Genomic DNA, 14,756 nt, shown 5'->3' on the forward strand with positions numbered 1-14,756 from the left:
CTTGAAATTTGAATTCAAGTCTATGGGCAACAAATGTTTCATTAAGATATTGTTAAAACTAATTTTAAATGTTAAAACAAGGAGAGGCATGATCCGCATCGCACAACATTTAAAATTAACCAATAATTTCGCCGGATTGGACAACATCAAGATTCAACAAGGTAAAAACTCTCTTCGATAATACATGTATACACATTTTATATATTAAAATATGAAATAAAATGAATCATTTACTGCAGATATTTTGACAGAATTAAAATTTTCTCTTTTTCATCAAACGGAGATAATAAAAAGATTTAAGATACAAAATGACCGGCTTTTTATATGTTATCAGTCATGTGAGTTTGGTTTATATCAGTTTCATTGTTATCTAGCAATACATATTTAATTAAGTAGCTTGAAATGATTCAAAATTGTTCAATATCTCTTCATTATACATTGAATACCTTAAACCACTCTAAAACAGTAAGACCTACAACTGTGATATGCCTGCCAAAAATAAGAAATAAAATTCAAACACACCAGGGTAGCTGGAGACACATAACCATTTCATATGAAAAATGTTTTAATTTATATGTGTTTCTATATTTTTGAAGCATATATACAATAAAAAGGTAAAAAAATGTTAATTCTTGCTCATATCAAAAGTAATAATCCTACCAAATCTGTTATTTGAAGGTCAAATGTACATTTACATATCCTACATGTAATGTTAATGAAGACAACAGGAGGGCATGATTTTCCAACTACCTGTATGTAAACTATAATTACAAAACATGAATTTTGGACAAAAGAACATAAAATTGGGTTATCAAAGATTTTGTATACCATGATACCTGCATTAGTCTACATGTAAAGTACATGTAACAGAAATTGATCGACATGTGCTGAAAACGATTAAACATCTTCGCCCGACTACAGTCATCATCGAATAAGATCTAAAAAAAAAAAATCCTCTTGGCAGAACACGTACATCATCACTACCTCAATATCGTATAATTAACTGATTAAGAAATGTGTATAAAATTTCGATCGGGTTCAGTATTTTTGTATATAATGAACGATAAACTTCCAGAAAATGAAAAAAATCAATCCAATTATTTATTAAAATTTGATAATTATGTTTGCGTTTTTATCACAGGACCTGCTACAGCCTAATTCAATTACAGTAATTGCATTGTGTAAGTGAAGTCCTTTCAGGAGTTATTTTACGTTATTGAAATTAATGGTTAATGATTTATATGAAAACATTCATTAAAATCCATTTGTTTTATATGTTTTCTCTGACATTACTCATCCAGAAAAGAAAAACAAAATAATACTATATTTTATCACGGACGTATGTATATACATGCGCGGATCTAGAGGGGGGGGGGTCGGGGTCGGGGGATTCCCGACCCCCCCTGGAAAATGAAAATTTATTAAATTTACATAGTAAAATTATCGCGAAAATATGCCTCGGACCCCCCCTGGCAAACACAATTATCCCTCGGACCCCCCCTGGAAAAATTTTCTGGATCCGCGCATGTATATATGTCTGATTTTATATCCGCATGTCGCATATGACGATTAACTTCAAAAAGACCGGTTTTTAATATCAACTAAACTTAGCACAAAGCACATACCTTGTTATCATGTAAACAACAATATGTAACTAATAAATGGATTTTAAATGACTGATTCCGGGACAATATTCCCGAAAAATTCAAAAACGAAAAGTACGGATTGCACAAATGGAACATTCCATAATGGACTAAAAAACTGCTTACGGATTTTTTTCCATTCCAAAAACAGTTGGTATTTTACCTTTTAAATCTAAAAATTCAATAATACAAAATAACACTATTTCAATTTCTTATTTCCGCAAAATTACAATCAATATTAACCTCATCTGTCTGTACTAAAAATAAATGACCAATCCCGTTCACCCCTTCATATTGTCTAATCCAATGTATCGTACACGGTGTATAAAACATTTCGCCCCCTCGTCAGTTCTGCCTGGCTCCAATGGATTTTTCATCATTTCAATACGAAAATCTATAGACTTTACTAAGAAAAAAAAATAACTATAAGATGATATATTCCTATCTCATATAAGATATCAGAATGATATTCATATCTTTATAACTTAAATAAAAATTATGTGTCAGAATAGCAGTAACCATTTAATAAACCACCGCCTGAACAGCTTTCGCGCGCTTCTATCACAGACGCTGAAAAACAGAGAACATCTTAAAATCGAAACACTACAGAGAAAAGACGAAGGATAGAGACATGGCATTAGCGGGAGCTGCTGGTGGCGATGGGGCTCCATCTCCCAAGAAACATAAATCCTCACCGGTGAGTCATCATTATAAGTTGGGAATGTTTATTCAAATAATGCGATGAAACCATGTCAGTAAACAGTTTTGAAACGACGCCATAATTTGACTCTTGACCGCAACCAATCAATTTGTATCAGGTGATTGTTTTATTTAATTATATCCTTTATTTTATACAAAAATATATTATACATTCAATGTCTTCAAAAAATTGATTATCGTATCGCGAAGCTACGTACTTCAATAAACGGTTCGAACCAATCGCCCAAACAGCCAAATGGAATATAATACTAAAATAACTCATTTAAGATATAATAGCACAAATGAATTATAAAATTAATTAACTTTATATCCCATTTCGACTATGATATCCCAAACGCCCTATTTCTTCCCATTTGGGGGTTCGTTCCAACCTGATTTAAACATATACTGTGGTTTCATCAATATTCGTTGAATACCAATTTTCGTAGATTTCGTTGTTTAGTTGATCCACGAAATTAAATGTTCATTAAATTGCCTTTTCTATTCACACTTTGCATTGATAGGGTCATTGACCACGATTTTACGTATCCTTGAAACTGTAATTTTCACTTTATCCACGAAAATTGATACCCTTGAATATTAATGAAACCACAGTAGTTCATTTAACTTGCTGAAAATGTTATTCATTGGATTCTGAGGTTAAAAATCACATCTTTAAATCTTCATCATTGAATATATAACTATTGTAAGCTTCTAATCCTGTTTCCAATGTCTATGTAAAAAAGCATTTATTCCACTTGTTTTCTTTCTAAATCATTAAATATTCAAGATGTGATTTTATGGCATATTCAGTTTTTAAAACAAAAACCATTGTAAGTATGATAAAAACCCCATTCAGAGATTAAACTTCAATTTGACTTGGTTATGAGTAAAAACAATATATCTAAAACAATTTTACCAAAATAATTAATCATAATTATTATAATAAATAAAATTAAATCCTTCTCCATGCCATGAAAGTACATAGGGCCAGTGCTTGTCCCCCAGTTTCCGTCATGCTAAGTGGATGAGAGTCATTGACTCCCCCTGGATAGGACACCAGTCAATAGCAAGTTAACCCCCAGCAATGCTCACCTACAGTGCAATTATTAAAATTATGCTTTTATTAATATACTTTTTTGCATTAATCATAAATTACTAAACTGCTAGTATAAATCACCCAGATCAATGTGTATATTTCTCTGCAAATTATGATGACAAGAAAAAAAAATTAATTGTCAAAGTTAAACGACTCTTCATACCAAAAACCATTTTTCATCTATAAATAATCTGTTGATACCAAAGTTAATCCAAATTTCCAAAATCTCTTAGAAATATCCAATGATATTCCTCCTTCAATAATACAGATATAAACACTTTTAACAAATCTATTTTGAAAAAGTTTCTTGCCCTTATATCAGAGCAGGATCAATCAGATTATAAAAGTTGCCTCGTATATAAATTGAAACAGAAAATTCACTTAACAACGTTGGAATTTGCGATCATAAGTGTTTAACTTTTTATCAAAAGTATTTTTTACAATTCTACATACATAGGTAAACCAAAAATAAAAACAAAATTTTGGGGTTTATATGTTCCTTTCGCTGCTACAGTGAATTTTTAATATGATCTTTCTGCACTCAAAGTGCAAATTGCACACAAATCACTTTTCCCACAATAATTTTTAATCAGATAAACCATGGCATCAAATACAAATTTATATTAAAGAAATTTAATATAATTAAAATAATCATTAAGAAAAATTGTGCAATATCTTCACCATATTGATATTTTGACCTTTTTGCACTGATGAAATGCTATTTTTATCCATTAACAATTCAACATGCAATAAAATTATTTAAAAATCTCAAACTTCCTCTCAAATTTTAATAGACTTAGCAAAAATATCTGAAAAATTCTTCAGAAAATAAAACCAAAAGTATAACTCTATGATGTAAATTTTAAGATATAGCATCAAATAAACTAATGTTTAGAAAAAATTGGAGTTCATTTTTTTCTTGACTTTTATGAATTAATAGTTAAATCCACGAGACTTTTTTGAAATAATAGTTAAATGCGCCAATGTATGTCAATAAAAAAATTTAAATATTATTAAAATATGTTTATTGAAACAAGACAAAGATAACCCAATGTATAAACTAGCTGAAAATATGGTCTGCACTGAAAATAAAAAAACTAAAATTACGTACCCTAAAACAATTGAGTTATGAAAAATGTTCATAATATTCTTAAACATCCTCTGCCACCAAATATAGTCTCTTACTAAACTCTGTAAATATGTAATTGTCCCCTAACTATTTTAATCAATATACTTTATTTGGCATTGTGAAATACCAATTTACAAGAGAACTAATATATGCCACATATATTCCAGACTATAGATGACCCAAAATGGCTACCCAAAATCAGACCAACAGACCCCATTAAACAAAATACAGACAAACAATAAAAATTTCAGATTTGATTTTCCAGAGAGGAATATTTGAGAAATTTAGTACTAAGTGCAAACAGAAATAAATAAATCATTAATGAAATAATTAAAAACTAATCTTCCAAACATAAACCACAAACTGCAACAACCATGGATACAACAGCATTATGGAATGTGTAATATATATTTTAGCATTAACAACACTTCCAAATCGTTTAATAAACAATACTGTAAATAACATATACATGTACATATTGTATTTTTTATAACCAGAAATTAAATAATTTAAAATTTCACATACTTTAACATCCTGACATAAATGAATTGTGTACCTTCATTTCAGTTTCAAGCCGCACAACAGAAAATCTACATCATGGAAACACCAGAAATCAGGAAAAACCCAACAGATGCTAAAGAATATGCTGTTACAAACGTTCTATCAACCACCACAGCATTCAACACAAGACACGAACTCTACCTAACCATCAAACATCTCGAAAAAATCAAAAAGTCAACTGGGAAATGCCTACTCATAAGAGGTTTTAGTCAAAGAGATGATCATTCCATAAGGATAACTGACACCACCATTGTAAGAATTCAATATTCAACTTATTTAATAAAAGAAACTGACATATCAATTCAATCTACCATTCAATCTAAAAATATTAAGGTAATCTTTAATGTTTACAGATGGCACAGAATTCATAGTCTTCTGTTTACATAAAAATGTACTCGATTAAACATGTGTAAGTTTAAAAACACAATTATTATAAAATAGATGTATACTACATTGAATTTTGCTCCTTTTAACAAAAGGTCATGGATACTGCTATGGAAAAGAGTATCTCAACTGAAATCATCAAAAAGCATATTGAACCGGACATATTATCAATTGCTGAAATCAAGACAAAGCAAAAAGGAGACAGAGTTTCTGTCAAAGGCCATGTAGACAAAGTAAGTAAATATCAGTAGAAAAATTGTGATATTATTTATCACAAATTCTGCTGGACCTTCATTAATAGTGGAATTTATGTTGAATAATTTTTTTTCATGCTTTTCATGCTATTCATGCTTATTGAGTGCAATTAATTTGAACACATACATGTCTTATCTTCTACTTTATTGATTTTATTTCATTCTCCTACATCATCATTTCTACTAGTATAGCATATTTTATTCACAATAAGGCATGAATTTTTGGTTTGAAGATTTCACTTCTCCCTAACAGAAAAATTATAGAGAAAGAACTTTGTGAACTGAATCAAACAGACTTCATTTATTTAATTAAGTTTACATTGATATACACAAATTCAAAACATAATTTTAAAATATTGTAATTTAAATACCTTAAGACAGACTATACTTAAAATACAGGTAAATTAGATTAAAAGCATGTCTGCAACAACTAATAAAAAATCTAACAATATTTTAATAAATAAAAGCTTATCTAATTTAAGAAATTGGATATATTTATTGTATTTAAACCTTAAATAAAGGAAATATCTCGTCATTATTTAACCTAAGTGACAAATAAAACATGTCTCTTTACTTCAGTGCATTTAGGGGTATTAGTCCAACCCAATGACCCACTTACACTGTTTCTTTTTCCACCAATTTGGGACTGGGGGCTAGGATGCTCTCAATTGGGAAAATAGCGACAAAGCCGAAAGATTGGGAAAATTGCTTTTCATTTATTTCAATGAAATTTAATGGTTTCTATGACTATAATTTATTCAAAATGAAATACAAAAAACACCACAATGCGTTTATCCAGCATTCATTACCGTAACCGAAACATGTTAGATAAGACATACGTAAAATTTTGACAACTCGTACAAAGATTTTTTCCTAAAATTACAATTGGGAATTTTCAGACCGAAATTCGGAAAATATTTAAAATTTCCGATTGGGCCTGAGGCCAAATTTCACCCCCAAATCAGGCCCAAAGAAAACCTGACTTTCCACCATTATGTAGAGAATAGCCAAATGGTTACAAATGCTATATCTTACCACCTTACGCATTAGATCCTTATTACAAACATTACAAACTAATAGAAGACCATGATTTTCATCACATTAATTTATTTATAGAAATATCAAAAATAATGTATTTGCAACATATTGCAATGTATCCACAATTCAGAGTATGAAATTGCAATATGGCTTGCACTGCCAACACCCAACTCTTCATTAATCCAACTGTTTTCTTCAGTAAATCAAGGTTCACAGAAAAAAACCCTAAGCAAACTAACTTCAATATATGTATTTGTAACGGAGATTAACTGGTTTAAATCTCAACAAACGTTCAAATTTTGCTTCCATTGATATTCAAAACAAAATGAATAAACAAAACAATCTAATTCAAAACACAATTATTTATCCTCCTTTTCCGATTAAATTTATTAACAATGCAGAGAAGTTGACAAATGCAGCACTATGTATATTTGACACATATTTGAATTGCTCTGTGAGAAACACAGTTCAAAAATAAATAATGGTTAAACTCCCAAAAATGAACTATTAAAACAATTAATATTATATTTATTACACATTGAATATCTGTTTGCTCTTAGATTACCAACGTCTTGGAGACAAAAACATCGAAAAGGAGGATCATCACATTAACTGACCAATCAGGATCCCTTGACATCAAAATGTGGGGCTCTCACGTCAACAAACTCACCAACCAATACGATGATGTAACTATCATATGCCTAACAGTGGATCTGTACATGGGAAGAGTTTCACTAAACTCAAATACATCCACAACACTGCAGGTATCTATATAAACCAAGAAAAATGTCAATAAAATATACAAAACACTAGCAGACCCTTAAAATCATATTTTATAACAATTTCCATGCAGAAAAGTACTGATTATATAAGCTGTTTACCAAAATATTTCCAAAGCAGATTTTTATCAACAAATATTCATTCCACAACTTAAAATTTTAACATAGTAGAAATCATACTAATCATATATATATTGCAAGAATTATTCTTATGCAAACCTGATGTCAACTTTAAGAATTCTCCCATAGACTTACCTTTTAGACATATATTTGTCACTTTCCTCTACAACTAATTTATTATATTGAAATTCAGAACCACTTTTCCATGGAAAATCTGATATAAGAAAAATTATAAATCTAATTAGCTAAATAAAAATTTTCTCTTATTTAACCTAAATTTAAATCCTACAAACCAAAAAAAGTGTTTTCATACACAAAATTGATTGTTAATCTTCCCACCATGAAATGGCCAGGACATAATGTTCCCTGTTTTATCAATCTGCCATTCCATCATTAATGACCTATGATCAATGTCTTAAAACTGTTCCACTCATTAATTCATATAAATGGATTTGACAAAAAAATATCCACTCACTGAAATTTCAAACTGCTTACACAAACATAAATATTTGAAAACAAAATATTAGAATAAAATGAAATTATCAAAATTTTGTATTTCATATGCCATTTCATCAATAGCACAAATAATATCACACAGCACTGATTTAAATCAATTATATGTGATGACACATTAAAACATTAAATTGGTATTTTCCCTGTGCTTGCTCATTATGATTCACAAATCTTCTCTTGATACAACTCTTTGGCGATAGTTAAAAAACAATACCACCTCCTATGGCCAAAATCATCATTGAGAAAAACCCCAGAACCATTCCAATTTCATTCCAATAATTGTGTCTGCATCCCTCCTATGACACATTGTGCTCACATTAAATTTGTTGTTGATTTTAAACTTGACATCATATTCATATTAACCACGCCGAAGAAAACATTGCTCTGATACAATATTCCACTTCCATAAGTGTACATCATCTCCATCACCATCTTCAAACAATCTAAAATCTCTAAATAAAATTCAACCAGACCTGAAGTGTTTGATACTTAGTAAATACCACAGTCTCAGTCCAAAGTCACATCATTCTTAAATTTCATAAAGTTAATTGGAAATTATTCACCCTTACAACAAAACAAATACATGAACTTATTTGATATAGCAAATAAATTGGAAAAACACTGAAAAGTTTTGTCAGCTTTACAGGTTCAGTTCAAATTTGGATCCAATAAATTCCTCAAAAAAAGAAATACTACAAAATAAAACAAAATTACACTCTCTGTTCTATCTAACCAGTATATGATACTGATACATAAAATTGCAAATAAATTGATTTAAGAAAAATTCCTAATCCTGTTTCAAATTATGTTCAGGTTTGAGAATTTCTGAACTTTGGCTGCATGTAAGGGCATGGCCTTTACATCAAGTTGTCAAAAGATTCATTAAAATATTTAAATACAACATAAACAAATCTTAAAGAAAAACCATTCAATTAACTAACCATTCAAGCTAATTAATAAAGATTTAAAGCTGATATGTCTTTCTCACATAATTACCCTACTGCTCTTGATAATTTATTAATGCATTTCAGGTCATGCAACAAGAGCAATCAATTCATGGCAAAATTGAAGCAGCCTCCTTTGAAAGGTAAGCCAAACTATTTGATTATAAACCTTTCAAAAGTTCTATAAAAAAAAAAAAAAACAACAGTGTGCTTTGAACTCTCTCTACATTTTCGACAGTACACGAAACATCCTTTGGGAGATGCTTTTGGTTGTCCTATAGATGTGCAATAGCTTTCAAAGATTTCAATTTTGTCCCTGATTTACATCCAAACAGTTCAAATCCAAATTTTATAAAAACGGCCTAATTCTTTCCACACAGTAAATGATTTGAACTAAAAATTCTAAAACTTTAATGTTAGCCATTTAAAGGGACTTGGACACGATTTCACTTAAAATTTTCAAATTTTATTTTTCCATTTTCAATGTTTATACTGATAAATGAAGAAGTTTATAATGCTATGTCAAAATTTGAAAGTCAAATATCAAGTTATAAACAAGATACAGAGTTCATAATTCTTTGTTTTGTAAACAAAACTCGAATATTGTCATTTTTTACATTTGTGTTGTATTGGTGTAAGTTTCAATCAAATGTATCATTTTTTGGCTGATAATTGTATTTATGAAGATATTGAATAAGTGTAAATTGTTTTTTCGTGTCATTTTGTCTACGAAATGGTAATTCTCTACATTACATATTTTGTAAACAGCTATAAGACTCGAGCTTTGTTTACATAACAACCAAATCTTACCTCTGTATCCCGCTTGTAACTTGACTTTAACATTCAATATTTTGATCAATCATTTAAAATACACCAGTAAACCCTTTTATACATAAAAAATAAAAATAAAATTTTTTAATCTTAAATTGTGTCCAAGTCCCTTTAAGGAGGCCAATTTGGGGTTTTTTTGCGGAAAAACTACAATAGCATAACTCTATATTCTTTAACCATATGAAATATAAAACAACTCTACTTTATTTCCAAAGGTTTATGAAAATCGACCGTATGGTTCTTTTTAGGGACCATCTCAAAATGGAGGTACATTTACTATAGGAATATATAGGAAACTGCATTTTCCGCACATCAAACAGTTTAAAAAAAAAAAATACTACAATAGCCTTTTTCCTCAAATTGTTATATATGATTAATAATAGCTTTTCCTACCTTATATGTAAAAAACACAAAATTCTACCGTCTGGTTTTTAGTGGGGGCATCTCAAAATATTAAAATGCACCAAATTTTGCTATATATTTGGATCATCACGAATGATGATTGGTAAAATGGATTCATTCCAAAAATTAAGAAAATATCCTCGAGGATAGGATCATACTGTATATAAAATTTCAACAGCGTACAATTCTCACTTTTTCTTTTATGATATTCCTACAAAGCTTCATTTTATCATAACGTCATAAAAGCGCAATGGCAATGCTTCCCTACCAAACAGCGTAAAAATTGTGATAATAATAAAAAATTCCCTTTAACAACCTAAATATTTTTATCTGTATTTTGCTTATTGTGTTTAATCTTATAAATGATATCCAAAAAAATTATAAGAAGTATATATCAACTGCATTTTATTAGAAAGCGCAAAAACATGCGCAATGTAAACTAAAGTCACCCTCCTTAAACAAAAATAAAAATGTCTCATCCTCCTTTCAGAAATCAAATGTCAATAATGATCAATGACATCATCTATAACTTGACTGAAGAGTTGATGAAGAGAATTTTCCCAGAAATGAACTACATCGACAATATGAGAGTGTCAATCAATGTCAAAGGAAACTCCATTGTTCAAATGTAAGTACATATCAATTACAATTATGAATAAATTTGAACCTTAAAATTGTTTTAAACTATCTCAGTCAATCAATAATGATATTCAAAATCACCTACTGTGCAGACATAAATAAAAGAAATAAGTAATTCTATACTGCAGTCACTGCATTCTACAATATCACATTTAAGTTCTATCAACAATCATCCTCCTACAACTATTTTCAATTCATTTCAGCAATATGGTTACAGCAGAAAATGACTGGGAGCTACAGCTAGAACAACACGAATGAAAACTACAAGGAACATTTCAACTGTACCAAACATAACTGTATTACATTTGACAAAAGAATGTCAATCATTGATGCCTTGTGCTTCCTAACTAGACCTGGTTTTAAGTTTGACTTGCAGGAACAAGATTTGTTTTCTATATTTTCCTTTTTAAGTTTTACATCTGAAGCTTCTGTTTTAAATTAGACCAAACCATTAATAAGTATGGTTTGACTCAAAACCAAGTTTGGTTTTAGATATTTTGTTATCCCTGGATGTATAATAGGATATAGAAGTGATTAAACAAAAGGAATCAAAGTTGGACAAAACCATGGAATTTGACTGTAAAAATCAGAGAATTTCTACAATATTTTATCTTCACATTATTAACCAAAAAATGACAATATCAATTGGGTAAATATAGAAAACTCATATAACAACCATTTGTTTCGTAGATTTATGAAATCTCAAATTTACCACTTCAAATTAACCATACTGTTTTTGACAATAGAATGTCAATACCTGATTTCTTGTGCTTTCCTATTAGACTCAATTTAGCATAAGCTTTGACTAAAGCAAAAAAATTTAGATTGTAGTTTTTCTCATTTCGTCGAAAGTTTTGTTTAAAGTAAGACAAACAAAGTTATTAAATGTAAATATTTTATTACAATTTCCATCGTTTGTAGATTTTAGATTTATATTTTTATGTTTCTAAACTGAGATACATTTTACCATCTCTTCTAATCCACAAAAAAGACTTCCATTTTGCAGTTAAAAAATTCCAGTTTGATCCTGATTATAGATTTTATACAACTTTTCATATCCACAAAATATGCATTTTAAAAAAAATCAAAAAATGCTTTACTTCATTTGCTTATCTGTACAGACACTAAAGTTTCTGGAAAAAACCCCCATTTCTCCCCATATATTTAGAAATTCCATAATAAAAAAGGAAAAAAAAGTCTATATTATTATAATGTTCTAAGATTCAAATTGCCTACCATAGACTAACTGCAACTGTATATCGCATGTCTTTCCCTTTTTTAATTTTCTTCCGTCCAATTCTGCTTATATTATAAACACATTATACAACGAAAAAATTGTTTACATTTTACAAAACCTCATTTACCAATTGTAAACTGCTTGTAAATAAAAACGAACGTTCATTTTGTAATGTGTTCATGTGTATTTGGATACTAATTTATATCATGATCTCTATCTACATATTATGAAATGCAACATATCTTTAATGACAGTAAACTTGGGTAGAACGGGATAATATCGACCACCGGTCAATTTCGACCACATTACAAAATCTCAACACAAGGATTCATGGAAGTGTTTAAAAAACGTATGATGTTTCCGGAATTACAACAACTCAGACCCCAAACTTGTTTTGCAGTTAAATTATTTGATAAGAATAATAGTTTTCTTATTTAAAATTCCCGTTTTCAGGACGCTTGCTTTCACGTCGGCAAATACAACAGAGGCAACTCGTGCCACATTGTTGACATTTCATAACTTGTATCAAAATTCAAAAGTACGTATCAAATTAAAACTGTTCTAATTTCTATCTGCATGACTTTATGTTACAGATTTTAACTTTTTATCAGTCGATTTCCCTTAAAATGCACACCTTTTACCCGCAGAAGTTTGGTCGAAATTGACCCGCATGGTATTTAATGACGCGCATCAATTTCGACCACTTGTAGCCACAAATATATCAGACATCCGTGGTTTTTCTCGTATCATACGTCATTTATGGTCCGAATATAAATAATTTAACTTGTATTAAAAATTGCAGGTTTTCCCCATGCTTATTATTTTGAAAGAAAATTAAAGAGTTTGCTTAAAAACATACAGAAAAGAGGATATTGATCGCAGTATCAGTGGGGGTACTATTATCGTGCCAACACCAACTGGAACTTTGGCTTTAATCAAAAGAAAACTCGGATTTTTTGTTGTTGGAACAAAATAAAAATATATTCTGATATGGATTTAATTTATATTACAATGAATTCGCACCTAACATATTAATCATGAGATAAAATCATGCATTGAAAACTGATTAATACATAGTTAATTTGAATGCAGCTAAAATGATCTTGGAGTTCATACAAAGGAGATCAAATTTCCTAAACCAATTCTAATAAAAATTCGTTATAAAACATTTCTCTCTTAAATTTTTGACTATCTGAATTTTTTTTATTAATTCACATTCATGCAAACCATTCAAATTATCAAATGGATCGGAAAATATCTGTTAAAACTTTATGCCTAAATAATCACGCGTCTATGTGTTGTTTTGACTATTCCTCAATTAGGCCTTAAGAACTGCATCATTATTAATAATTTGACAATCACAAAATAACTTAAAAATAAATGAAGAGGAGTCAAGCTATCTTTAATAAGCGACAATGGATACGACGATGGATATAAAATTGACCGCCAATAATAACGTTGAAAGTATCAGAACAGTTTTCATTCAACGCGAAAATCTATAATGTACATTATAAACCTAAAATTAGCGCTGCTTAGTGATTATTATAAGGAGAAAAAATAAAGATTGGATTTTAAGAATAAGACAAAATGAGGGAAGGAGTATTACCATATTTTCGCAAGCAAATTTTCCATTGTGTTTTTTTTTATATTTTAAACACACAATAAAGACACACATTTCAAACGAACAATGTCGGCGACGACCGCTACAATATTTTAATTGTTAAACGGAACAACTAAGAAAAGATTGTGATATCTCAGCATATTTTCTATCCAACTACATGTCTGATCAAATCAATCATAAATCGATCCCATCGGGCTTGATTAAATTTGACCACGCTCTGACCAAAGTTATATACTTTTGATATACTCAAAGAATAACTCCTTATTCCTTGAGTAAAACAAATAAATAAGCATCAGCTATAGTGGGTAATAAAATGAAACAACTAAATTCTTTCAAAAACATATATTGTTCCTCAATTTTAAAAGTACATCTGCCTCAGACATTACGATTTTAAAAGTACTGAAAAAATGAATCTTTCGACTTTCTTATATATAAATATTTTTTTAATTTATTCACCTTATGGTGACCCTCTTACTGATTCAGAATATGTAATTTGTTTTAAAATCGATCAAGGCATTCTCGAGAAATTAAGCGTCAAAGTTCTGAACCGAGAGTCTGAGTACCTAAGTCAATAGAGTCGTAAACATGGCCCAGGTGACTAGGGATCAAACCCCGATTACCGCAAATCTTTTATACTATTTTTCGCTTAGATCTACGATTTTATCTTTCAAGTGAAAAGTTTAACCTAATCTACTCAAAAATCGGACGGAAGACCCACTCGTTGCTCGCAACGAGATCGTGTCTAGTTGTACATTTACAATACTTTTTCACAGTCAACTTTAAATTGTTGATTTCCATTTTTCAAAGGAAAATGTGGTCAAAATAAGAAATCTTAATTTGCGATACCTTTAAGATTGCTCAGT

The 14,756-nt window shown here is 29.6% G+C and overlaps 3 protein-coding genes across 4 annotated transcripts in view; 1 reads left to right on the forward strand and 2 right to left on the reverse strand.

Annotated features, from left to right (window-relative positions):
• LOC105345323 (4-hydroxybenzoate polyprenyltransferase, mitochondrial) overlaps positions 1-14,756 on the reverse strand; it is a 281,500-nt gene that overhangs the window by 185,998 nt on the left and 80,746 nt on the right. The window lies entirely within an intron of this gene.
• Positions 1-14,756, reverse strand: part of LOC105348889 (uncharacterized) — a 38,597-nt gene that overhangs the window by 22,671 nt on the left and 1,170 nt on the right. The gene's annotated exons all lie outside the window — the stretch shown is intronic.
• LOC105331894 (uncharacterized) lies at positions 1,750-12,424 on the forward strand. Of its 2 annotated transcripts, none has more exons than XM_066081706.1 (7): positions 1,750-2,340; positions 5,138-5,383; positions 5,611-5,748; positions 7,368-7,571; positions 9,251-9,306; positions 10,887-11,024; positions 11,239-12,424. In XM_066081706.1, the coding sequence occupies exons 1-7, from the start codon at positions 2,275-2,277 to the stop codon at positions 11,291-11,293; spliced, it is 903 nt and encodes a 300-aa protein (XP_065937778.1). In that variant the 5' UTR covers positions 1,750-2,274; the 3' UTR covers positions 11,294-12,424. The 2 variants fall into 2 exon arrangements, with proteins under 2 accessions (XP_065937778.1, XP_065937779.1); XM_066081707.1 differs by lacking the exon at positions 1,750-2,340 and adding an exon at positions 2,366-2,461.

The sequence above is a fragment of the Magallana gigas genome, chromosome 4, assembly GCF_963853765.1.
Source record: "Magallana gigas chromosome 4, xbMagGiga1.1, whole genome shotgun sequence".
In the NCBI taxonomy this organism is placed as follows: Eukaryota; Metazoa; Mollusca; class Bivalvia; order Ostreida; family Ostreidae; genus Magallana; species Magallana gigas.